This window comes from Etheostoma spectabile, chromosome 7, assembly GCF_008692095.1.
Source record: "Etheostoma spectabile isolate EspeVRDwgs_2016 chromosome 7, UIUC_Espe_1.0, whole genome shotgun sequence".
In the NCBI taxonomy this organism is placed as follows: domain Eukaryota; kingdom Metazoa; phylum Chordata; class Actinopteri; order Perciformes; family Percidae; genus Etheostoma; species Etheostoma spectabile.
In genome coordinates this window covers 28576549-28604424 of record NC_045739.1, presented here as the reverse complement: position 1 = coordinate 28604424, position 27876 = coordinate 28576549, and the positions used below count along the sequence as shown (strand labels likewise).

Below are 27876 nucleotides of genomic sequence, written 5' to 3'. Positions count from 1 at the left end.
GTTTTCTGCTATTAATCAAAAGGTAAATGGTTTTATTTACATGAAGAATGTCACACACATCAGTCCACTGTCCAAAATGTAGTCTTTGTAATGCAAGGCCACTTTCCCACAAGACTTCCCTTTTGAACGATTGTATTATCTCCAAAGAAATAGATTTTATGTTTTAAACAGAGACAGTTTGACCTCCTTCTCGTGATTGTTTTACCAGCTTCGATAGGCTAGATCAGTGTTACTCATTGCTCGGCTTGCCAAGCTTTAATCTGTGGCTCGCATGGCAGTAAATAATATGGTGATATGACCATGCAGATATTTGATTAAAAAATTTAAAACAAGCAGGGCTATAACATGACCCTAAGTCTACTCTATTACAAATCATTTATATTTAAAAAATACCCAAAACAGTGGAATTACAAGATGGAAATATAGACGCTGACTCACTGCGACGTTGCCAGTTTGGGCGGTCTTTACAGCTCCTAACGCCCAATGGGCTCTTGGATGGTTAGACACATGATGGGCTAATGTAGAAAAATGTACATATTGTATATTTAGGGATGGCAGATTGAAATGCAGACATGCTATTTATGACTGTACCATTTGATACTTTGCAGTAAAAGTGGCTCTCCTATTGACTTTGTCCTATAATTGTGGCTCTCATGAAAAAAAAAAAATATTAAAGACCACTTGGTTGGATTAAATGACCTTGGTGGTGGAGTAGCTGTAGTTTTTAAAATGCATTTTAAATGCCACCCTTTGACGAGAATTATGCAAGATATTGCATGTGTATATGCATTATAGATACACAGTACATATACATAGTGTATTTGGAATTTTTTCTTGTGCTTATTTTATTGCATCATGCCTGCCCTTGGATGTTGACAAGTGCTATATAAATAACCTTGGTTTATTAGTACCTTGTTGCAGTTGCTAAATGTCAATGAGGTTGTGCTGACGTTATTACACAGATTTATTTATTCATTTATGAGGACAGTGCCCATTAATCAACATTTCTGTAAATTTGCCAGGGCTAGCTAATTTTCAACTTTAGTCCTAGTTCCTTTACAAGAGCACCCTCCTGTATATTCACCTAACTTACTAACTTAAACTAACCTAAGTCTTATTTGAGGTTCCTCTATAGTTGTAAAAGTCCACAGGCAAGAACAACTAGTTGTGCGGTGTAAGGAAGAATAAGTAATGGGAACATGTGAAGCAAAGAGCAGGTTGACATTAACACCTGTCTGCCTGACCAGATAATTAGCTCAACAACACCAAATCATGCAAAAGGTTGACAATGTTAGATTTCATGACATTTCCACACGTCGCTGGTGTAACTAATAATATTGACGACTGCATTCCATTAAGGTGAGCCTGTTGAAGTCATGTTGATGCTGGTTTATTGGGACACTACAGAAGCATCATTAATGGTATAGTTACACCTGTGCTTCTCCTGCTATGAAAAGTCAAAAATAATAAGTGTGCATACAGTACTGTGCAAAGGTTTTAAGCAGGTATAAAAAATGCTGTAAACTAAGAATGCTCTCAAAAATGGAAGTGTAAATAGTTTATTTTCCTCAATTAACAAAATGCAGTGAATGAACAGAAGAGGAATCTAAATCAAATCTGTATTTTGTGTGGCTTTGCCTTCACGACAGCATTAATTCTTCTCGGTACACTTGCACAGAGTTTTTGAAGGAGGTCTGCTGGTAGGTTGCTCCAAACATCTTGGAGAACTGACCACAGATCTTCCGTGGATGTGGGTTTCCTTAAATCCTTCTGTCTCTTCATGTAATCCCAGACACACTCGATGATGTTGAGATCAGGGCTCTGTGGGGGGGCCAGGCCATCACTTCCAGGACTTCTTCTTCTTCTTTACACTGAAGATAGTTCTTTATGGCCTTGGCTGTATGTTTGGGGTCCTGCTGCAGAATAAATTTTGGGCCAATCATACGTCTCCCTGATATTTCTCAGCATTGAGGACCCCAATAATCCTGACCAAATCCCCAACTCCATTTGCAGAAATGCAGCCCCAAACTTGAAAGGAACCTCCACCATGCTTCATTGTTGCCTGCAGACACTCATTATTGTAGCGCTCTCCAGCCCTTCTGCAAACAAACTGCCTTCTGCTACAGCCAAACAATTCAAATTTGGACTCATCAGTCCAGAGCACCTGCTGCCATGTATCTGAACTCCAGTTTTCGTGCTTGGCCTTGTTTCCATGTTGGAGGTCTGGCTTTTTGGCTGCAACTCTTCCATGAAGACTACTTCTGGCCAGACTTCACCAGACATAGATGGGTCTACCTGGGTCCCACAGGTTTCTGCCAGTTCTGAGCTGATGTCACTGCTGGACAGCTTCCGATTTGGAAACAAAATAAGCTTGATGTGCTTTTCATCTGCTGCTCTAAGATTCATTGGCCGACCACCAACGTTGCCCGACCTTTTGCAAGTGTACCTATAGGAATTAATGCTGGGCTGAGGAAAAGGGTAGCAACACCAAATATTGATATGATTTACATTTTTCTTTTGTTCTCTCGCTTTGCATTTTATAAATTGATAAAAATAAACAATCATTATGTATATTTTTGAAAGCATTCTCAGTTTACAGTATTTTAACACCTGCCTAAGACTTTTGCACAGTAGAGGGTATATATATATATATATATATATATATATATATATATATATGTGTATATGTATTTCAGTAAATATACGGAAATATCTCAAAAAATCTGTTTTACAGACATCCATGTTCAGCGGGGATGATTCCTACTGACTCTGGTGATCCCCTGACAGTTCCTGCTGCCCCACTGTGACCTTTACATTTGTGTTTTCAAGTGAAATGTCTCAACAACTATTGGATGGCATGGCATGAAATTTGGTTCACACTTTCATGTTCCCCCTCGGGATGATCTTCTAGTGCCATCATCAGGTCAAAATTTGTATTTGTCCAAAACTTTGTTTTATGACCAAATACCTGCAAAACTAATGGCATTCCCATCAGCCTCAGCTGTACATTGTGCTTTGTGCTAATTAGCAACTGTTAGCAAGCCAACAGGCTAAACTACTTTGGGCAAAACATGGTAAACATCCCTTGCTAAACATCAACATGTTAGCATTCCTTGTGAGCGTGCTGACATTGACGTGTGTCAGCCTTACGAAGTCACTAGCATGCTGCAGACTCTTGTTTGAATACACTGATATTTTATAAGTAAGTAACGTAGCATAGGTTTCACTTATGTAGTAAACTGTACATGCAGATTTTTACCTAGTGACTAACTGTATCAGCTCAGTTCACCCAGGCAGAGGTTGTTTACATTGTGGTGTCTTATTACAGAATAACAATGCAGAAGTGGCTACTTCCCTGCAATCGTTTTGCAACAGTTTGTTGCACAAGACTCCGACCCTCCTACTCAGACTGTCCCATGTGTTCAAGTGAACCTCTTGGGATCTCAGTGCCAGATCAACCCTGAGGCCAGTAGGGGGCGCTGCAGACATGGGGCACTCAAAAACTACTACTAATCAGATTTGATCTTCCTGTTGGGGCAGGCAAATAAATGTCAGCTGAGTGAAAAGGGTGCTTTGAAGTATTTCAGCACTGAACTTGACCTAATTTAGAGGTGGGTGCAGTTAAGAAAGCTCGGTGGATATGGACACTGCCCTCTGTTATCCAGTGGAGCTGATCAACTGCTGGAGTGGACTCTGACCTACCCAGAAGCCACAAGTAATTGTCATCAGCGCGTGCATGTTAAAACCACCAAAGGAGGTCTGTCACTAACCTCTATGTAAGATGACAGCAAGTCATATTCAACGCCTCCAGGGACTGAAAAAGCTTGTAAGTACATTTCCATATCTAAAAGACAGCTTATATGCTTGTGGACACAGCAGTGAATGGTTGTTCTGGTTTTCTAAAACCTGAAATTCTGTACAAAGACCACGCTTTCTTTCCGTTATCTCAAGTTATTACAATTATTTAAAGGCATGACACTGGTTTTCTCAGAAGCCCTTCCTGGCTTCCTGAACCAACATGGAAACATCACGGGATCATTTACACAGTTTCTTACTTGTTTTTGTACATCATCATGAGATCAGTGTGAAAGCTACATGTGTGCCAAGAGACAGAGCGTGGAGGCCCATATGGTTTGTCAGAGTCCTCCACAACGTGTGAAAAGGGATGTGAAAATTGTATCAGCTGCTTGAGACATGAATAGTGAACTATGGGTGTGCAGAAAAATGATATAACTGTTATTAATTTCCCACTGGCTTTATCTATGAACAAAGACTCCTGTCCTTGACTTACATTAATGCACATGAGGTTGTTGGGTTTACTTTATAATGACTCAGCTGGCCTCAACCAACATTTGTTTTCATGAATTATCAGTGAGATATTAACTGTCTCTGCCAATGGCCAGAGATTTTGCGACACTTGAAGATTTCCATTGAATGCTACCTCATTCTTCTACTTCACTACACTTCCGAGTGAAATATTGCACTTTTTACTACTCCTCTACATTTGTTTAGTATTTTATTTGTTCTAAGTGTTTGTCAGTGGCTTATGGTGACAGTGGAGGGTTGTCAGCTGATTAAACTGGTTCCTCCTGCCTCTCCCTTCCTACAGCTAACGTCTTTAACACCTCCACAGCACACGGACTGTCATGGCTAACATTGTTGATTTCCACGCCCCATTGCCCATTTATGGTTACTTTAGTTTTAATGAATTACATTTGTTTAACTCCTGCATGGACTCCTTTCTTTCACCGGACATTAATAATGACTGTATTTATATGTGATGTTTTTCCAGTAAAGCTTTATAGATAATGTACAGCCCAAACTCCCGCTATTAGGTAGGAAGGAGGAAGGACCACCCCTCCTTTTCATAGAAGACAAAATGTGTGTTAACAGGTTGTTTTTTTGTGGCCATGTTTTAAGATTTCCATCTCTTACAGTGGGGAGGACAATTATTTGATACACTGCTGATTTTGCAGGTTTTCCTACTTACAAAGCATGTAGAGGTCTGTAATTTTTATCATGGGAACACTTCAACTGTGAGAGACGGAATCTAAAAAATAAAAAACAAATCCAGAAAATTACATTGTATGATTTTAAATAATTTGCATTTTATTGCATGACTTAAGTATCTGATACATCAGAAAAGCAGAACTTAATATTTGGTACAGAAACCTTTGTTTTCAATTCCAGAGATCATACGTTTCCTGTAGTTTTTGACCAGGTTTGCACACACTGCAGCAGAGATTTTGGCCCACTCCTCCACACAAACCTTTCCCAGATCCTTCAAGTTTTGGGGCTGTCACTGGGCAATACGGACTTTCAGCTCCCTCCAAAGATTTTCTATTAGGTTCAGGTCTGGAGACCGGCTAGGCCACTCCAGGACTTTGAGATGCTTCTTAAGGAGCCACTCCTTAGCTGCCCTGGCTGTGTGTTTTGGGTCGTTGTCATGCTGGAAGACCGAGCCACAATCTTCAATGTTCTTACTGAGAGACGGACATTGTTGGCCAAGATCTCGCGATACATGGCCCTAGGGCTGCACAATTATTCAGATTTTAATCACGTTTATGATTTTGGCTCCCCATGATAAAATTTGTGTGATAGAGCGATATTTTAAATGCGTCATTTCATAGAACGCTTTGGGTTTTTTGCAAAGCCAATCTACCGCTCCGTAAACCACTGTCTGATCATGTGGCAGTCAGAGTTGATCAGTCAGTGATCAGTGTTAGTTAGTGTCTGTTAGTTCACAGGGCTCTAGAGTGCTAGTTAGTGTCTGTTAGCTCACAGGGCTCTAGGGTGCTAGTTAGTGTCTGTTAGCTCACAGGGCTCTAGGGGGCTAGTTAGTGTCTGTTAGCTCACAGGGCTCACATCCGCTGCCTCTCCACAAACGAAGCAATGTTGTTTAAATTGATATGGTTTAATTTTGCGTTACATGACCCATTTCTTCTGTAAAGCTGTGTGTTTGGATCTCTCCTCTTACTCTCTCTCTCCTCTTACTCTCTGCGCAGCCTCGCCACACTTCTGACATTTGTCTACAGTTTTAATTGTTACTAACACAGCTGTATATTGTTAAGTATGAGCGGCAAACCTGTAATTGTACCAGTTTTACCGCTGGTAACTCTGCTATTGCGACCGCCACGGCAAAAAACACAGAAGAAGTTATTGAATGCAACTAACTTCAGTTCGTAGAGTGATAGCATGTGAGACAGACCTGTGCTGGACCCATTCATAATGAGTAAGCCGTCACTCTGTGAGTAGCATATGTCCATCGCACGCCCCTTCTCTCCCTAGTTATTTTAATCAGTTATTGTTGAAAACAAGTGAAGGAGCTTTCTCAGAGATACATAAAAAAAAAATATATCTTACGCCATTTATTTCAGATAGCTAATCTTTTTTTACATGTGTTGCAGCTGTATGTCTATACAACATACAACTTCAACATAAAAAGAATGTAGCATAATATGGATGTGAAAGCAATTATAAGCAATTATAAATAGCCTATGTGACAATGTTTTGGCTAAAATCAACAAATAATTGTCATAATTAATTGTGATCACAATATTGATCAAAATAATCGTGATTACCATTTTGGCCATGATCGTGCAGACCTAGGTAATGAGTGGAGAACAGGAGGGCTTCTTAACAGGTCTGTGAGAGCCGGAAATCTTACTGGTTTGTAGATGATCAAATACTTATGTCATGCAATAAAATGCAAATTAATTATTTAAAAAATCATGCAATGCGATTTTCTGGATTTTTGTTTTATATTCCATCTCTCACAGTTGAAGTGTACCTATGATAAAAAAAATTACAGACCTCAACATGCTACATTCCTACATGCAAGTAGGAAAACCTGCAAAATCAGCAGTGTATTCAAATACTTGTTCTCCCCACTGTAAATGTCTGCCTCCACCCTAATAGACAGATGATGCAGATAGATGACATTCATGGTTCAAAATCTGGCCGCCAAAATGAAAACCTAATTTTCTGCATGGCTAGATGCCACTTGATGTAAGTGAGAAAATGTTTCTGTTTTGGTGAATGAACCCTTTAAACTATTTTACAAGACATTTCTTGAACATTTGAAATCCAAGATATATAACGGCAAAGTTTAATGCCGCCGACTTTTTGTTGTAGGCATGACAAGGAGCAGAGTAGGAACCATTTAGGAAGGCGGCATCTTCTGCGAACTTTCTTCAGACCAATCCGGCTACATCATGACCCTGCTCATCCACATGCTGGCCTGTGCCTTTGGCCTGGGCTCGTGGGTGGCAGTGAACGGTCTGTGGGTGGAGCTGCCGCTCATCGTCAACACTCTCCCAGAGGGCTGGGATCTCCCCTCCTACCTGACAGTCATCATCCAGCTGGCCAACCTGGGACCTCTGTTGGTCACCCTCATGTACAAACTGTGGCCAGGTTGTCTCAAAGAGCGCATTGTCATTTACTCCATCCTCTCCATTGGCATCCTCTCCTGCATACTGCTTGCCTTATTCTGGGACAAGACTACAACAGTGGCCGGGGCGTCACATAGCACCGCCTTCTTCATCATCACCTTCTTCCTCTCTCTGGTGGACTGCACCTCCTCAGTTACCTTCCTGCCTTTTATGATGCAGCTTCCAGCAAAATACATCACCACATACTTTATTGGAGAGGGGCTAAGTGGTTTCATTCCAGGCATAGTCGCTCTGGGACAAAGTGTGGGCATCGCCAAATGTGTCAACTCCTCCCAAACTGCAGGAAACCAGACAGGCGTGGACACGTGGTCATTACATACAGAGTATCTTCCTCCGAACTTTTCTACCGAGGTGTTTTTCTTCCTTCTAGCAGCCATGATGTGCATAAGTCTGGCTGCTTTTGTTGCACTGAACAGGCTTTCTCGGACATTCACGCTGTCCAGTGAAAACCTGGTGCCAGACACCGTTGCATCTGTCAGCTCCGGCCTGGAGAATCCTGGAGCAGGGACTGATGGAGAAGGTGTAAAATGTCAGGGTGAGGGGGCAACCCAGAGCAAGCTTCTGCTGGCTGGCCCAAAACACTCTATGTACCAGCTGGCCTTCATCTACTTTATGGTGGTGTGGGTTAATGGTGCAACCAACGGCGTGCTGCCCTCTGTGCAGACGTACTCCTGTAAGCCATACGGGAACCTGGCCTATCACCTCTCTGCTGCTCTGGCATCAGTGGCCAACCCAGTGGCTTGCACCATTGCAATGTTCTTCAAAAACAGGTACAAATCACTTTTTGTGTGGATTTAGATTTTTCATTAAACGATAGGTTCACAATTGTTCAAGTCTGTCAAGTGCCCATATGAACATTGAAGCCGGATTTATACACTGTAACCTTTCCTCTTATAATGGCCTTTAAAAGATCTCTTCATAACGCCTTTGCAGTTAAAAGTGCTTCTGGTGGTTTTGTGCAAAAGTAATTATCAGAAATGTTTATCTGAAGTGAACATCGGGCCGAAGGGAAACCTGAACTTCTAGGAGTTCTAAGAAAACCTCAATCAAAATCCCATTTTGATATTTGTAATGACGCTAGTAACTAAAAGACAGGGATGGTAGTTTTCTAAAAAAGTGTCTGATTATTAATATTTTCTGTTTTTTGAATGAGAGATTGCATTGATTTTAAGAAGCTATAGTGGAACAGAGGCAACTCAAATAAATGTCTTGTGCACATTGTTTACACAGGATAATAAAAGTCAATTAAACTATCCTTATGAAAGAGAAGTTATCTCTAGGTAGATGAAAACTGATAACAAACCTCTGTTGTTTTTAGGTCACTGGTGTTTCTTGGCGTGCTGACAGCGTTGGGGACAGGATTTGGCAGCTATAACATGGCTATGGCAGCTATGAGTCCATGTCCTTTGCTTCAGGGGTCTGTGGTGGGAGAGATGATCATTGTAAGTGAAACACAAACTTTTTGAATAAGACACAGAAAAACATTTCTCAGTGGCTTTATGAGAGAAATACCTGTGGCAAAGTTCAATCCCTCCTTTACAAAAGACCTTGAGTATTGAGCAACTCTGCTTACTCATAACTGATGACGTATAATACTTGGGGTGTTAGTGGGAAAATCTGATTTGTTTTTCAGACATAAATGATTTTAAACATTTCCAAGGTTATTATTCAGAGGAGTCCACTTTGTTCTTTTGTCTTCACCAGGTGCTCTCATGGCTCTTCTTCACTGGAACGCTGTCTTATGTCAAAGTAATGGTGGGTGTCATTCTGAGAGACCAGAGCCACAGCGCCCTGGTCTGGTGCGGAGCTGCAGCACAGATCGGCTCGCTGGTCGGCTCGGTCACAATGTTCCCGCTGGTTAACATCTACCAGCTGTTTAAGTCAGGGAACTTCTGCAGCACTAAATGTCCTTTATGACAGTGAATCTGAGAACTCTAGTACTGAGAGGCTGGAGACACTCTCAGGTAAAGGAATAGTTTGTGCCATTCTCATATCTGTGTGTTACAGTACGTTTTGCGCTAGAGGTGGGAGTCTATTAGCTTAGTGTAGCATAACAACTGGAAGAAACCGTTAGTCTCACTAATTAACCTGTCTATCTTGTTGAATTCATTCAAAAATCAAGATGTAAAAAGGTTGTGGTTTTACAGTGAGTTTTTAACTTTCTTGGCGACAGTTGGAGTGTTGTTTATTGGATGGATATAATAAAGTAAAACACATTTAAGCTTTAGTACGTAACTTTTTGATATTAATAAATGTCACAAACATCATGTTACATTCAAGCCATTATCAAGTTGATACAAAACTAATAAAGACTATCAGCTCCACACAACTCTCTCTGTATTTCTCAGTATGGCTATGTTCAGAAGATTGGCCCAATCCCAAAGTCCGGACTCACAGACTCGTTCTCGCAAAATTCGTTAAGGCTTAGGCTAGCTGTTTCCCCTCTTTCTTGTCTTTGTGCTAAGCTAAGCTAATTGGCTTCTGGTTCTAGTTTCATAATTAGCCCACATGTCATTTTTTCACATTCTTTGCACCTAACTGTGTTAACTCATGTTAAACTCATTTGATACACTATGATAGAAAGAGCTCTTAACTTGTACACATATTAAATTTAAAGAGTTCAACACTGGACGCATCTTTTCTTCATTGTTACAGTAGTTTCAGGCCAATAAGTGCATTGCACCAATCATGAAACTGTGAACTTGTTTGCCCACTAGATGGCACAAGCACACTTCTATATATTAAAACCTGTCACTCCACATTCTGCAGGCACAAATCCTTGCAAATGAAATGCATTCTATACTATTCAAATGAAAAAATGAAGGAGTCAAAATTTATGTTACACATGTAAACTGTAAGCTAGAGATTTAATACTGACATTTATACACCTTTTGTATGTGAGTTTCCCTTTAAATTTAAACATGCATGCAACTAATAAAAAAGGTTGTTGATGCATTTTATTACCATGAATATGACAGGTCAGGACACAGACTGCTGTGTAGTATTATACTACCAGCTCACATCACCACATAAGTCTTGTAGTGAATAGTAAAAAGCTGAAATATTTCAGTTCATGCTAAATTGTTTTTTGGGACTGTACTTATTGTATTGTTGGGTGGTTGATTTACTCAAGAACTGTGCTTAAGTACAATTTTGAGTTACACTACTACTCCACGACATTTCAGAGGCAAATAATGTACTACAATTTATTTGACAGATATAGTTACTGGCTACTTAACAGATTAAGATTTTACATAAAAAAATCTAAAGTTTATAATATTTGATTTTGAATGCAGGACACTTTTTACATTGTTGTATTGGTACTTTGACTTCACAAGGAGCCACCCCTGGTTGTACCTAAATATTTGTCACCACCTCTGAAAACAAATCATTAAATAGCCCAGTAGAAAGATTAATTTTTAATTAGTGACCATTATAAGCTTCGCAAAGGCCATGCTAAGGTTATTTACCACATGTCGTTATTTATTGCTCACGTGATGCATGTGTGAGTCTCGCAATACCAAAATACAGACTGTAATGCTCTCAGGAATAGGCCACCAACAGATTAATAAATCACCAACTATCATGGAAATGGTGATAACAAACAAAAAGAAACAGGGATGGATAAACAGTCATAAGAAACCAGACAATCCTATAATATGTCTGGTCGAAGCTCCCATCATCCCTATAAGAGATGCTGCTGCACATCCTCTGAGCAGGATGGAGGGACGCTGGTCATCCATGGGAACCGGAGAGTAGTTTCCCATCAGCAGCTGTTCCTCCTCTCTGCCCCCTTGCCCTTCAGAAGGAGAGCGAGAGGTTCCCTGGCCGGGGAGAAGGAGGAGGGCTCTAATTACTGATGCTCAGCGGGGGCCGATTGGCTGTTGCTCCTGCCGCTGGTCACTTGGGAGTTTCCCTGACCCCGACACTGAGTAAAAACAAAAAGATAAGGAAAGGAAAATGGGGCCACAATTAGCCCAATGTAGCCTCCAGGGCCCAGGATCAGTGAAGGAGAAGCACAGATGGGACTTTCTCACTTGGATTTGTTGAATCTACATTGCAGCATGTGTAAGCTGCTCAGAAATCGCTGCAGTTGTTGATTCAGATTTGAAGGATAGGTGTGAAAAGATTTATTATTATTTGTCTTAAAATAAATAAGGTGATTATTGTCATTAAACTGGGAGTGTTCACCTTTAGATTGCATGTAAATGCTGTTATCCAGTTGTTACCATGACTTTGAATACTTGTATGCCATCAAAAGGGTTTTCTCTAAGCTTCATTAGCTAAATTCCTTGATTGGCTCAGGGCTTTTGTGTCGAGACAAAACAAAAGGAGTAAAGAAAAGTGTATCATTTTCCTGCGAGTGTCAGATGGTCCCATCGCTCCTCCAGCTGGTCAGGAGGGGCTGAGGCCACCTGGATGCTGTGTCCCGGTCCTGTGAGATCCTGCAGTCTCCTCTGCCATGTGAAGACTCCACTTACTACGCCACTGAGGGGTCCATCTGCTCAGGACGACACCTCCCAAAGATCCCCCCCCCCCCACCACCATCACCACTGCTCCCCCACAGCTCCCCTCCCTTCAAGCCAGCCACTGTGCCTCTCAGCTAAATGAGCAGTGTGTCAAACGGAAGGAGGTTTTACCCTTCCTTCAACTGGATAAGAGAATGAATTCTCAGCATCATGATGCAATGATTGAAAAAACCCACCTGCACTCCGGCTGAATCGACAGATATGTCACCTGTGTCTGACTTCGCACTATCTTCTCGATCTGAGGAACGCATATAGGATTCACCAAGTAGCATGTTCACATTTGGCCACACGAAAGGAAGGTAGTTTTTGTTGTTGCAGGCGAAAACAACAAAAAACAACGCTCAGAAAGTGTAGAAATGTGCTTGGGTGAACCCGTAGGCCGACAGATTTTGGCAGCTGATGTTCAGGTGAACAGCTTGTGGGTAAACCAATTGCTGATGCATGCAGACAATTCACAGACAGGCGCATCTTAGACAGCATCTCACAGACTCCCTTCCATCAATTTCCACACACACATACCATCTAATAAATGCCGTCCATTTATTTGAAATTGGATGTGACAGCCCTTGTCATTTTACTATAGTGTCTCGGAGCAGACAGCGATGCACACAGGCCCACTCCTCGTTTTCTATCAGCAGGTATTGATGTTGCTTTAATGAAGTGCCTAGCACTCCACCCTAGGAAGAGACAAGTCTGTCAGCATATGTAAATGCTTCCTGCCTGTCATTGTTGTGGAGGGTTCAGCATGGGTCAGCATAGATTCCCCCTCTGGGAACCCTTTGTTCTGGGGCCCGACTGTGCCACATGAGGGGACCAATTACAGAGCTGCACAGCGGGACGGGGGTGCTAACTTGTTACCCTGCTGTAGTGAGCTAATTATTACCTTCACACTGTGGGTAGCAGCATACAGCCAGTGCATAATGGATGGGCAACAAAAGCTAGTTTGTCTGTATGCATATATGATTCACATTTCCAGTATATGAAAGTACATTTCACTTTGGTGAATTGGTTTATATTAAATGCACCATTATCACAGTTTGGGAAAAAGGTCATCCTAATTTTCAGGCCATAAATAGCTACTGAACTACTGAAATCCCGTTGGAGATCTTTTGCATTGTCAATGCAAAGGCAATTTACAGGCTACAGACTGCCAACCACATAACCTTGATGTGGTGTCAAGAAATGATTTATGAAAATGCATCCTGCTCTGCCGGTCCCGAGTGAGACCGGGCTGGACCCGGAGTGTTGACACAAAGCCCATATGGCCGAGCAAACACACACTCGCTGAATTATCATTCATATCATGACATCTCAATGGGCTTTTGTTCCCAGTGCCTGATGACATGTATGAGTCTGTTTGTCATCAAGGAGTGTCAAGAGATCTGCCAGGTTTTTGCCGAGTAACAAAATGTTTCAGGTGATGTGCAAAATGATACTTTATCCAAATGCCAGTGAGGGGAGGTGTAAGCTTTTGATGAAAAGCAACAACAAGTAGGTGAACTAAAATATGGACACACACCTGAACAAGTGCATTATCAGGGCTGTTTTGGAGGGTAAAATAAAGGGAATATTTTAGGACAAAATACCAAACACACCTCTTAATGCAGATAGACGCCCTTCCTTTCTTGCTATTAGCCCCCTCCCCTTGCATTCAGCCCATTCATCTCCTTCTCCCCACCCCCAGTGACCAGTCTGGCCCAGCTGCTAGGGGCTACCAGTCCCCCTCGTGTGTGGGGCCAGTCAAGTGGAAAATGGCTGCTACCGAGAGAGCCCACTTTAGAGAGCCATCATCCTTTGAAGGGGCATGATGGCCTTTGACAGCCACAGTGTTAACATGGAGCCCACACAAATACAGCACTGCTATTATCGTGTTTACTAAAGGAAGAGGAGAGGAGAGGGGATCAAGGGCCTTGTTGGTGGATGTTTGAGTCCAGGGGTAGCGGGGTGCTCGTCTGAGCATCGCCACAGTTGCATTGTGGGGAAACATGACAAGGGATCACTCACAGCCAGGTGGAGATTGTATTTCCGCATGGCAGTCAAGCTTTTAGTGAACAGGTGGCGATATGATTTGTTTGTCTCACGCTTTATCCCGGTATAGTGTGATTACTATTCAAACACCTGTTTCCGTCAGATATTGCATAACTTGGCTGCTATTGGGACAAACCTCTAATGAAAATCATGATTCTCCAAGCACGGTTGTGCACTTTTTGTTGCTTTCACACAGCAGTCCAACATACAAATACCTTCGAATGATGTTGCGCACATTTCTAAAGGCAAATATCTGTTGAGTGTCCAGATAGACAGGAATGTTTGGATAGCTGAAAATAGGCATTTTGTTTTTCGAATGGTTAACTAGATAGTCTCTTACTGTGTCTGTCTGCCGTTTGGTGCCGAGCAGGTAGTGTACAGTGGGTTTTTAGAGCTTTCTTCTCTGCAAACAGCTACCTGCTATGGCAGAAAACAACGAGCTGTGAGAATGAACAAATAAAGTTGCTACCGGACAGCAACAATGAGCTCGAACTCACTATGAGCTGAGGGGAGCTGCAGATTATAAAAGGTTCATCACTACAAGCAACCTTTTTCACTTTGTGTATATTATTATCATATAGATTATAGCTGCTTTAAGTGATGACAAAGGTCTGTTATTTTGGTGGACAAATGTATTTATTTTTGACATGAGTTTAACCCTCATGTTGTCCTTGGGTCAAATTGACCCGTTTTCCTATATCAATGTTCTTTTTAACTACCCAAAATAACATGATTGATTCCACACAACGCTCTTTGGCAAGTACAAATCTCTAAATTCATTAATTTTATCTTATTCCATGTTATAGCATATGAAAAACTGAAGTGTTTTTGAAATAGTATTGAGTAAAAGTTGGCATTTTCCAGTCTGTGATTATCCATCAACATCCATTCCTTTCATTTTAGTCTAAATAATTCCTAATTTCTGCTTTTCTAACTCAAACATTATTTATAATTTCCTACAAATGAGGTTTATTGATCATAAATTCCAAAAATAACTGTAAAGTAAAAGTTAATAAGTTAGTGTTACATAGTGTTAAACGTCAAAAAAAGAGTGGACAAAAGGTACAAAATCGTAAGAAAAAGTTAAAAACATTGATTAAAAAGCGTCAACAAAAGTGTTGATTTTCAATTTTGACGGGAAGACGCAAGGGTTAAATGTTTTGAGTGAGTTAGGGCCTTTTACAGGACAAATGTAAAATGCTGTGGTGTTTGCCCTCAGTGTTTTGAGCGCTCTAATCCACCTTTGGCCTTATGCAACGTGTGCAGCCCAATTTATGGCTGCAGGTTGGATCAGCAGCAGATAAAAGCTGACAGCGTTTCATCCGGCCTCGCTCTCACTGGCTGGACTACAACACCGTCTGAATGCTGATCTATGGCTGTAACTCTCACAGCTCCGGCACATGTTGCTGGAGGACACACGCGGAGCTCACAGTGAGCAACAGTGATTTTAACGGCAACAAATGGTCGAGGTATGTCATTATCCAGATTTTTGGTGAAGGGATCATTACCTGCCACAGATGCCACGGTTGTTTTGTGTCTCCATTTGTCCTGAGGCGAGTATAGCCCTGATACTTGAAAAGAGCAGGAGGTGCCTTTGTGCAGACGCACACCTGATCTTAGCAATCAATTGGCAGCTCTACCCTCACACAGGTCTCTCAGGCTCTGCCTCACGGCCGTCCATCTGTTGCTGCGAGGCTGTCGCTGAATGTGCTCATGTACGGGTCTGCATCTATCTGAGCGCCCGTGTGTGTCGGGAGTGGGAGGTCGCAGTAAAAATATGTGATTTGTGGTTTTGCGCCTATTGACCCCCGTGCCCCTCCCAGAGGTGTTGCTCTCTCACTCTCCCTGTAGTCAAGAAACCGATATTTAAAGCTAAAATAGGTGACAAACAAATGTGGCAAGATGCTTGGTGTGTGTGTAATTAGTACAAACAGAGGTAGCATTAGAGAGCTGGAGGGAGTTTTGATCTATCCATTCTAAGGAAATGAGCATATTGCATCCTTTATCTTTCCTATATGCAGATGTAACGATATGCATGAAGTGAAGAAAGCTGAAGTAAAAAGGACAAATAGATGCAGTCTTTCTAACATACGGTAACAACAGATTGTTATTTCCTGCTGATTCTGCATTCTGCCGTTTGTGAACACCTTATCTTCCCTGAGAACATTAAAAAAGGCTTTTGAAGGTGGTGTCGAATGCCTGCAGCGATAAATACTCCTGGGTATGTGGGTTTGTGAGTGGAAATGCCGACGTTCTAACCAAAGTGTCTTATTTCAGTGAAATTCAATGAGACAAGCAGTGCAGAGGAACGCTGTAAATGATCATGACAGAAAGACTTAATGTCCTCGTACGCACCAGATTTTAAACAATATTTTGTCTTTTCCCCACCTACAATTAAATATAAGATAAAATCAAATACACCTTTACTGATCCCCGGCAGGGAAATACGGTTGTTGCAGCAGTACAACAGAAAAAAAATACAGATACAAATAAAAATAAATACTAAGAGGTACATAAACTAAAATAGAACACAATAAAAAAGTAAACTATACAAGAGTATTTGGAGACAAAATGACATGATGAAGTGAATGGTGTGATTAACAGCAGCAGAGGCAATGGGTCTATGTAAACAATGTGCACCAGCAGACTACTAATAGTGGTCTGTACACATGTCTGGTGTTTGTCTATTTTCATATACTAGAATATAGTGCAAGAGTCAATGATATAGTAGAATAGAAATGAGACATAGTATAAGGTGCAGTAGTTAGCAATATACATAGAATAACGTAATGTAAAGAATATTATAAAACGGGTAGCTCAAATCAAGCAATCTAATTGGTCCATAGCTGTAAAATAACCACATGTAATGGCTATAATTTGATTTCCTTTGTACAATTACAATTACTTTGTGTCAGAGAAAAAAAACATTAGAAAAACTCACAAACACACTGCCATGACACGGTGCTGGTTTACAAATCGGCCAAGTACCTCTTTAAGTGTGCGCTTTGTTTAGAATATTTTCACCGCTTTACCTTGCTGTAAAACAGCCCTTTTTGACGGGGAACTAAAGCCGTTATCTATGCTTTCTTCAAATCCACCAGACTCCATTGATAAAAACAACAATTTTACCTCTAAGTACAGTCCAAGGATATGTACAGTATGTAGTAGAAGTATATAGTGCAGCACTATAACAGTATACATATAGTATAACTTAATGTCAAAGATAATGTATAATGCAGCAATATAACAAAATAGAATATCAATATAATATGTGTCATATGGTATAGTATAATAAAGTATATTATAAGAATCTATCAACAGTACGGCATTCGGTATAGTAGTGAGTAGGAAAGTATTGTATTGCTACCATATTCAAACAAATGTGCCCTGTAAAATACACGTTGTATTATAAAGTGTTACCATAAATTGTACCAATGCAGTACCGTTATATTATTTGAAATATTTTGGGGAGAAAAAATGAATAACACTGAGAGGGTCTTGCGTGTTTATGGGAAAGGGAAATAGGACATTCCCCACCCCAATCATTTTCCTACAGTCTCTAAGGCATACAATATATATATTTTCTTAAACTGTAAAAACAAATATGTAACTTGATTTAGGCTTGTTCTAATAAACTGATGATTAATTGATAATGGAAATGATGCGTGTTGTACTGTTCTCTATTGTTTCTTTGTACTCTCTCACTTGTGATGAAATATATTTGTGGTGTACTTGTATTAAATCTGTGTGACATTTGGATTTTGGATTTCCTTTTAATCTGTATCAAAGGACTCTCCAGTAGTTCAGTAGTAACCAATGTGGGTTCTTAAGCTTTAATGATTTATTTCATTTAGATTATTGATCTCTCTCTCGTGCCTGCGCTGTTGCTCTGTAAGTAGAATAGCCTCAGATGAAAACAGTAATGTGTCATGTTCAAACTGGTGGCCTCCCTCTCTGTACGCTCTCACTTTAACATGATTTAGTTCATCATGGGGATTCAGTGCTGGGGAGAATGTCATATGCTAAGTTAACCTCTGCATGCCTCGCTGGCCCGGTGCCAGTTATGAAAGGACACAAACATAGATACACTCTCTTTGATGACGACAACTGGCAAAGTTCCCAACCTTTAAAACAGCCCGAGCTGCTTTCTGGATGTATCGATGGTGTGAGTGCACTCAATAAATCTGCAAGGGTCTGATTTAGACTCCCACACATTGCCGCTCAGTGTCCTTGAAAGCAGCTAATGCCATATCAGTTCAGGAAACATAAGATCTGTCCGCTCTGCCACAAGTCAATGAGTCACTGAGAGCACTTTTAACTGTGTGGATAGTGGCTGGTGTCCATTTCATAAATATATTTAGTAAAATTCTCACAGATTAATTCAAACCAGTGCTCTGACGCTTGTATTTTGTGGACAGCCGTCTGTAAGGACAGCCAACAATCCCATTGAGAAATTAACAGGGTCCCCTGTGTTTTCCTCTCCTTTAATGAATAATTCAGCTGTCAGGGTGAAAGCAGGGCGAGGAGACCTTGTAAGTGGCGACTGACTCAGCACTCTGTGGCCTGAGGGTGACACTTTAAACCTGAGCATCGCATCCTGTTCCCTCCATATCATCCCTCCAGGTAGTGGTGCTGCAGTATGTCTCCTGTGTTGGTGGAAACATGGTCTTCCAAGTGCAGAGGAAATGGAGAAGGAAAGAGGAAGCATTACTCAGTATGGATCTGCTCATTATCATGCTCCCATAAAAATTTTGCAGAGCAAGAAAGTTTGTTGGTTGGCGAAGCACTTTTAACCACGCTATCAGGTCGACTCTATGGCTGTCAATGTCAGTCGCTCGGTCAGTTGGTCGTTCGGTCGCTCGGTCGACCACTTTGATCCAAACTAATATCTCAACAACTAGGGATTGGCACAACATTTACTACAGCAATCCATGATTCCCCTCAGGAACAATTGTACAATCATAACCTTTCACCAAGGGCCATCATCAGGTCAAATGTTCATGTTTTATACTTTATGTTGTGACTTTTTCATATTCCATCCTCTCTGTTTCAAACACTGTACAGCTGTTTTCATTTAAAAAAAAATGTATTTTTCATATTCTTTATTATCATTTTTCTATTTCCATTTATAATTCTTGACTTTTGCAGTAAATGCTTTATATTTTCTCTTACTGTGTTCATTGTTGTGCATCAAAACACCAATGCAAATTCTTCATATTTTATGTATATTCTGATTCTGATATGTCCAATACTTTCCTGTATGATCTGCAAACTGAGACTGGCCTTCCAAGAAAAACAACAGCATCAGTCGTTTCAACAAATCCCCCCAAAAACAACATGTTTACGTTCAACCATAGGCTTAAATCCCAGAAGGGGGGGGGGGTCAGGACCCGCCTAGAAATATCATCACAAACAATGCTGTGTATTGTAAATAACATAAGGGTGTATACTTAAAAAAAAGGCTGTTCAAGCCTATTTAATTTACATTAAACATTAGATGAGGTTTTTTTCTTTTATCAAATAGAAATGATGCTGAATAATTGGTATATTACTCATGACAAATAAATTTGCTATGTTAATGTACTATAATGTAACGTTACTAGCTTGTTTAATGGCTAGTAGATAGAAATGCACCCACTAGTGGCCGGGTTGCTCGGTGGGTAGAGCAGGCGCACATGTACTTGGAGGTTTGTGCCTCGACGCAGAGGTCCGGGGTTCGAGTCCGACCTGTGACGATTTCCTCCATGTCTCCCCCCTCTCTCTTCCCTTTCTCACCTAGCTGTCTTGTCAAATAAAGGCAGAAAAGCCCCCCCCCCCCCCCCAAAAAAAAGAAATGCACCCACTACAACTAACGTTAACACGGCAATAAGCCTAACGTTATGTGTGTGAACTGATATTAGGGTTAATATTGAAGATCTACAGGTTGGGTTTTGCTCAATGTGATGTTAAGTGGTTGATGAGTAGGTTTGCTGCAGTTAAATATATATCCTCTGTCCCAGAAATAACCTAATATTTATGTGGAGGATGCAAGATCCTTTTGTAATTATAATATGACCGTATGGTGAACCTATGAATCGAACTCATATTTAGACATCTGACGTTAAAGATTTGTTTTGTTGTTGCCCAGATCAAATGACGGAGAAAAGAAAAACAGAAAAACCCTTTCAGCACACCAAAACACCAAGTAAGTACAAAAAGTCCTCCTGTCAAGACAATTTGGTGACATCTTGATAAGAATGGGTGCTTATGGAAATACTAACCTCACTATGTCACTGGAAAAGGAGACAGAAAGAGGAACATGGAGACCAGGGACAGTCAGCTGTTCATATTTCATAGATCATTTTTTTGGAGGTGTGGGGCTGTCAGGGTAAGCCGATGAGCTTCACCAGTGGCTCACACATTTACATTATGATCAGCTAATTAAACAAGTGTACAAAAGCATTGTATTTCTTTTATATGGGGAAACTTAGGTCATCATGTTTCAAGTTATTTTTGTGACTTGATTGTAAACAACTTAAAAATAAATAAATGGTTTTAAAGAATTGAATCAAGAGAAACACAGGAAAGAAGGATAATGGTACAGTCTCCATGCCACACTAATGATAGTATTAAGGCTTTCCTTTGTGTACACATGTCAATACAAGTACAATGGTGGCTGTATAATTGTGTCCCCGTCAAAAATTGCTCTTCAGAAATGTTATGTCTATTGTTTCCAAACCTCAAAGGTGCTCTAAGCGATGTCACGCGTGTTTTAGGCTGCAACATTTACTGTCACATATAGCAAACATCTCCTCACACTCCGCGAGCTGCCTGTCCCCAGAACACACTGTAAAGAAACGCGGTCTCTGTAGACAGCCCAGGGTCTAATAATAATTATAATGATAATGTATACTTTATTAATCCCACAAGGGGAAATTACAATTAAAAGGCAACAAAAACAAACTGTGCCCACCTGCACCATGAAGCATACACAAACAGCGGTCTAGCATTCCAGCCAATAACGACAAGAAGGACTTGAGGGTGGGGTTGGGGAGGGGGGGGGGGGGGGGGGGGGGGGTTAGTACGCGGAAGCACAGAAGGGAGGGGGAGGGGACAGGATGAGGAGGAGGGAGGGGCAAGCTAGTCTTGTTTTGTTTGAGAATACTTTGAACGTCAACAAGAAGTAACGTCACCCAACATCGCTTAGAGCACCTTTAACAAAGACGTTTTTGTGCTAAACCTCGACAATAGCGTTATCCGATCATAAAGCGGATTTATTTTTCCAACAATGATATGTAACATGCTTTGTGTGAAGCAAATGGCCGCATGCTAACACACTAAATTATACATGTCTGCTACACATCAGCGTGCAAGCATTGTCGTGTACATGTTAGCATTTAGCTTAAAGCGTCACTGTATCTATGCACAGCATTAGAGAGCTACCATAGCTCTAGACTCTTGTTTTATAATTACAGTGATCCACACATGCAGATGAAATAGAAAATAATGGCCAATATATATTTTTCTCAAACACATCCTTGTGCTAATGTCAAATTCATTTTTCATTTCATCTATTTACACTCATTTCTAACACCAATCCATAATCCAGAGTATATTTTTGTCCTTTCTTTTGTTTCTACGGGGTGCATCATGCCTGTGGCTGTCTCCTGCATTCATAGCCAGTGGAGGAGGAAGGCATTTCAGTACAGTTACAAAAGAGGATTCCACATTCAGGGCACTCAAGCCCCCCTGGGCCCAGTGCATTTGCCTCCTATGGTCCACAGAGATCTAAGCAAACATCTGTTTTGCTCCGGAAACAACCTTTGATCTCAGAACGAAGACTTTGTCAAATTAAAGAAAAGGATCATTACAAACACAGAAAGTGAATCTGTCTTAAAAGTCTGTTATTGATCAGGCGTGTAAGGGGGAGGTTAAGGATGAGTCATATTTTCCGCCTCCGCTCGTGAGCTTATCACACTCGATCGATTGCATTCCAGGTTAGACCCAAACTCAGCAAGCATCGAGAAAATATAACATTCCATATATGTGCGACCCACTGTGACTCCATTAAACGTGAGTCACAACTGTTCATATGTGTAGAGATTGTGTGCAGGGCTGTAGTCAGTATTTTACACATACTGAGTTCGTGACATCAGAAAGAAAGTCTCTAAAAAAAAACATTTATAGATGTTTCATCTCAAATGTATTGATAATTAGCTGTTAAATTGTAGTTTTATTGAAATGAAGCAGTTATTACAAGGATATCATTTACAGCTCATAGACCTAACTATTACAAAAGAATATTCTCCATTTTCCGTTTAAGTAGCATCAAATTATAATGTTCTTTTAAGGAAATTATAAGGAAATTATCGACCCATAAAAAAAGTTGTTTATTTCCCCTACATGGGGGTTTAATTGTTCCTCGGTGCCAGGAATTTAAATATGCTCAGTCTAAAATAATATCAGAATAAAATATAGGTGTTTTACCTCAGATTTTAAACTCCCCATAGGGGGCTAAAACTCTCAAATTCCCAGAAAAAAATACAGAGGACATGAACTCAGGGTCCTGACGTATTGGTTACATTATAATTAAAATCTGATGTAACTCAAGGTGTCATTTCAGTCATGAATGCTTAAATCTGCAAGAGTGACACTACTTCACTGCTGTATTGGCTTGTATTTAACATATGATGTCTTTTGGACTGAAGTTTCGGACTTTTGGGAGTAAAAGACAAACAAACAAACAAACAAAACAATAGAATAAAGACACAGAAACATGAAAAAAAAACACTCTAACCATATACCCCTTGTGTTAATTATTTTAGTTATTTTGTTGCAATGTTGTAGGTCAAAAGTGTGTTTTTGGGTCTCACTTGGCAAACGTGGTTATGCTCCGATTTCTTAACATGTCCTCGTCCTCCGCCTCCTGTTCTTACAACATGGGTGCAGGAGGTGATCAAATCCCTCTCGTATTACTACAAAACCTCCAAATACTTCCTACTACAGAAGACAAAGACGCTCTAACTGCTGTTTCACGGTGACTTCAGGTAGTAGTACTTCAAAATTGGCACAACTTCCATTTCCCCTGCTCTGAATAAAGGCAATAACAATATAATAATTTTCCATGAGAACGATAACACTACCTGTCTCAATCAGACCACGTTAAATTTCCATCTCTCCATCCAACCATTATGTATACGTAAGCAACATCACGGGGTGGGGGGCTGGAGAGTCTCCCAGCTCCCACTGGGCGAGAGACGATGTACACTCTGGACAAAATCCAGCCAATCACGGCCAGGATGAATATGGCAGACAAAATGAATAGTAGTTATAATCTAATATATTGTGGTGAACATTTATTTTCATAATTATACATTGTGAGTATCAAATGATACCAGAAGGAATTGCAGCATTGACCAGGAGTTTCCCATAGACAGTTAAAGAAATGGATCAACAGATCCCGATGTTCTGGACAGAGACCAGTGCAGTCTATTAAAAGCACTTTTCCGGTGATGGCCGAGCGTTACTGCGCAGCCTCCAACTGAGCTTGACGACGTAGATGTGACGTGAGCAACCTGTCTGAAAGTTGTAAGTCCTCTGGTAGTTGTGAGAAATCTCAATCCTTCCCAATCAGCAGAGATGGAGAGCATAGGTACATGTTAGGAGATAAGATAGGCAAAGGCTAAGTATTAATAATTAAAATGCTAGTTAACATTAGTAATTAAACCTAAACAGTTAATGTAAGTCAAAAATGTCTGCGAGCTTACCCTGTACTATACGGTAATTCGTCTACTGTGCAACAGTAAGATATGTAAGATAAGTTATGACGCAATCATTAGCCTATTTTTACAAAAACGTCTACTACGGAGCCACAACATGAGGTACAAGGTAATGGAGCCTTTTATACATTGTTGTGTTTCTTTAGAAATAAACAACGGACAAATAGAGTCTTTAAACACTTCAGATGTAGAAAGTTATTCGCTGTCAAGGAGGCGCAAAAATGAATGGCAGTCAATGGAATGCTAACGGCAGGTGATGGCTTATTAGCATCAAAATGGCGCCATAGTAGCTCCGCTTACATGGGAGAGGCTTCCCCCTTTGGAGTTTCCCTGCCTTTTGCCCAATGGGGATAGGGATAGGCTTCAAACATTAGGTGGACAGTGTAGCAAGCAGATGAGGTAATGGACCACACATTGCTGATACTGCCACCTACTTAGCAGTTCTCTATCGTGCTTTTAGATTTGAGCTAAAGTATGCTGTCAGTCTGTGAAGAGGAAATGGAGCATTGCTTTAATTAATGCTCAGATGCACATAGATGCCTCAACAATTCTTTGATTCTTTGACTTTTGAAAGCTGACTTGACAATCATTGTGAGCCCAAATTTCCATCAACAAAAACAAAACAAACGCTGTCAATCTCATGAGAAAAGCACAGTACCAATAATTAGTGATGTAGAGAGAAAGATGAAGTGACAACAGCCTTCTCCCAGACATTAAAAAGCCTTTTATTGAGAATTCAAACAGGTGTCATACTGGTTTCTGAGAAGCAAAACAAATGACAGGCTACTGAGCCGTAAATAGCACAGCCGACGATGGGAGATTGGCCATATGTCCACTGTGTGTGTGAGCGCCAGCTACTCTGGCTTGGTTTGAGATAGGATTCTTTTGGGAACGTCCCAGTAAAAGCTCCTCTGGGACGGAGAGGAATTCAACTACCACATCCATTCACTCAATTGTGGTCGGCTAAAAAATGCTTAAACAGTGCGCTTGTCTCCTCTGAGGTTTGGGTGTGTTAAAACGACAATTTAACATGAGCGTTATCTGTCACCGCTAAGCAATTAGCTGACAATCACAATCAAAATGCTGTTGGAGTCGGCAAATCGTTTTTTGCTGGTACAGTGAGACAGCATCCGGTGATCCAAAATGTGATGTCAGATTGAAATTCATATTTGTGTACATCATTAGCCCTCTTCATGTCCCCTCTACGTTCACTACCAAGAGAGTGCAAGAGTGCTAGGTAAAGGGTAGGGCGTTCTCCGAGGAGCACACAGCTCCATCTGGGCCAAAGTAATTGGTCTGCTATTCATATTCAGCAGTGTAATAGCCTCTAGCTATTCATACAGTCACACGTGAACTAGTTCCACTGAGAACAATCAAAAGATGGGTTGACCCAAGTGTCAGTTTTTCAGCAGGACTTACCGAACCAACATGGTAAGAAAATCTACTCTGGTTTGATCCTTTACTGATTGAATCTATCAAACACTATTGAAAGACTTACAGTCTGCGGAATTTAGCCGATTACTATTATTGTACTGCAGAAACACTGTAAGATTGTGCTACCTCTATGAAGGTGAATCTTGCATTATGATGAACTGCCATTAATAGAACCTGCTGCTCTTTGAATAAAATGATCTGCCCTCCTTTCCCTGAGAAAGGCCTGCAGCAGTCCTGCTCTCTGAAATGTATGCAGTGAATCAACGACTACAGTGGCATCTTATGGTGAATTTTTATCATGTTGAATAAATAATTATGTTAAAGTAGCACAGAGTCATGAGTGCTATGATTATAATATGCACAATAACACGCTCACTGTGTTTGTGTACGTTTCCTCAGCAGCCACAGGACACAACGAGAGTAAACTAGATCTATTTCACCATTAACACCAATCCTCACCACCATCAGTGCAGTGGGACTACCAGAAAGCCCCCTGCTGTAAAGGTAAGTGGCTGCTGGTGTTTTGTCCTGTGTAAAAACACCTATAATTACCTGTGTAATGGAAGAAAGCACCCTTCATCATCTGATCATTCCTCAACAAGATAAATATGGTGGTCAAGGCATTTAGAGACAAATGCTATCCTCTTGGTGGCGAGGATTTGGAGTGGTGTATTTATCATGGTTTGAAGTGGTGTCTGAGTCTAACCAAAGTACTGATTATTCAGAGTGAAGAGGAGCTGCCACACCATTACCTCCCAGAAAATAACAATGTGAACACCCGCCTCCCTGGCCTTTCCCGATGTAGTCTGTCAGAGCTTGTCAGCTGCAGCACCGTTCATTCAATCTCAACAAGCACCATGCTCCGGGATTCATTCCCCGTCCTGCACTATCTCTCCATCCCTGTTAGCTTCACTCTTCCTACACTGCCTCGCATTACCTCCCAATGTCTTGCAGGTTGCCTCCCCCCTTCAGCCCCACCCCGCCCGCTCACTTCCTCCCATTCTGCAAGGCTCTGCTGCTCCACCCCTCCACCCTACTTGGTCCTGATGAGCCATTGTGAGACTCAAGCAGATGGATGGGGAACAAAGGGGTGAGAGGGGGGCCCCCTCTGCCTGTCCCCCTTGTATCACTGCCAACCAGGCTCTGGGTAATCTTCTCAAGCTTTCACGGCAGAGCAATGAATAACCTCAGCCTCCTCTCTGAGACCCGGGGTACGCCGCAGCCACCCCCCTCTCATCTTACCCTCTGCAGACTCGCCAGGGCCGGCTGCTCCCCGGATAGCATCTCTCACCCTCGCTTTCTACTCACTGTCTCTGCCCTCCACACCCAATCAGGTTTTTTTTTGTTTCTATGGGCGTGTTACAAGGCCCGGAGATTAATTGGGGCTGTGGCTGGATGACATCTGGTCCCAGCTTCATAAAAGTCTGAGTCCTTGAGGTCTGCCGGGTTTATAATGAAGTGTATATAAGTTAATTTTCTCATCAACAGAGCGTTAATCAGAGCTTCTTCAATGGCCATTTCAACACTTAACCGGGGGATAGTTCAGACATGTTTTTTTTATTTTATTTGATTGCCAGAACTTGCTGACGTGAACTGTACTTTTTAATAAAAATTATTTTAACCTGTTTACTAGTTGCATTTCTTTTTTAACTTGTCTGGAGATATTCACGATCCCACATATACCGGCCGGCTGGTGGTAGTCCCCAATACATACAATATTTACTCCTCTTTCAGCAACATGTAGAGTGATTATCTAGCTATTTAGCCACCTAAAAAAATCAAAACACATATTTTTACTCTTAAAAAACATTAAGTCCTCAGTAGGAACCAATTGGCCTAGGGATGTACAAACAGGCTGAAGAAGGTGGGAAGTATTGAGAAATGGACTATGGAATATTATTTTTGACCATTTCTTCTGTGTTCTTATTCTGTCAGACAAAACATGATGAGCAAAGAAGAAACAACCCTTCAGTGTATATATATATATATATATATATATATATATATATATATACTGCATGTACATATACACACACACACACAAAGAAAAGCAAAGGCAAGAAAATAAACTAAATATTAAACAAATAGATAAAAGAAAACTAATGACGGTGTCCAAATTGACTTAAACTGTTACTGTGTACTTTAAACCAAATAGGTATTGAAGAACACATCTTTGGTTTTAGTCTCGTCCATGCTATTTGTTGACATTAAAAATAAATGTAAAATGCAGACTTGCAGACTTACAGACTACAATGATATAATAATAACAATAATTGGCTCCTTGTGTGACTATATCCCAGTACTTAGAGAATTTCCGAGTCGATTATTACACCTGAGCAGAGAAGCTCTACAGTCACAAATAACAGCTTAATGCTTGTGCCTCTCCACAAAAAACAATCCAACTCCTCTACTTAACAGAAACTGCTCAACCACTCCACAGCTTCCTTGCATAGCCCTGTTAAAATATTGAGCATGTACTTAAATGCTATTTGGCCAAGTGTCATTTAGGCTGAAGGGCTCTCCATCCACAAAAGATGTCTTAAAGTGGCTGGATCAGAGCTGGTAGTGAACCGCAGAGGAATACACAGGTGTTGAATTATTCACTCTCGATAAAATATTTATACTTTTGTCCCACAATAACTACAAGTAGGAAGTAGTGCTGCAGTTACACTTAGA

General features: G+C 40.9%; 1 protein-coding gene and 2 long non-coding RNA genes across 4 annotated transcripts in view; 2 read left to right on the top strand and 1 right to left on the bottom strand.

Annotated features, from left to right (window-relative positions):
* The window catches only part of LOC116692108 (uncharacterized), a 19316-nt gene extending 2941 nt beyond the window's left edge, over positions 1 to 16375 (bottom strand). Inside the window, exons 1-2 of the long non-coding RNA XR_004332629.1 lie at positions 16364 to 16375; positions 12470 to 12472 (exon numbers count right to left, since the gene is read on the bottom strand). This is a non-coding gene — a long non-coding RNA (uncharacterized LOC116692108). The remainder of the gene's footprint in view (positions 1 to 12469; positions 12473 to 16363) is intronic.
* Positions 3513 to 27876, top strand: slc52a3-1 (solute carrier family 52 member 3-1). 2 transcript variants are annotated; one of them, XR_004332626.1, is made up of 5 exons: positions 3513 to 3826; positions 7135 to 8221; positions 8770 to 8893; positions 9156 to 9623; positions 27866 to 27876. XR_004332626.1 is itself a non-coding variant. In XM_032520074.1 (4 exons), exons 2-4 carry the CDS (start codon positions 7215 to 7217, stop codon positions 9366 to 9368), a joined length of 1344 nt encoding a protein of 447 aa, XP_032375965.1. In that variant the 5' UTR covers positions 3513 to 3826; positions 7135 to 7214; the 3' UTR covers positions 9369 to 10075. The 2 variants fall into 2 exon arrangements, 1 of the variants encoding a protein (XP_032375965.1); XM_032520074.1 differs by lacking the exon at positions 27866 to 27876 and having other exon boundaries at positions 9156 to 10075.
* On the top strand, positions 5114 to 11122 carry LOC116692111 (uncharacterized). Its single transcript, XR_004332632.1, has 3 exons — positions 5114 to 5125; positions 10486 to 10492; positions 10748 to 11122. It is a non-coding gene; the product is annotated as an uncharacterized LOC116692111 (long non-coding RNA).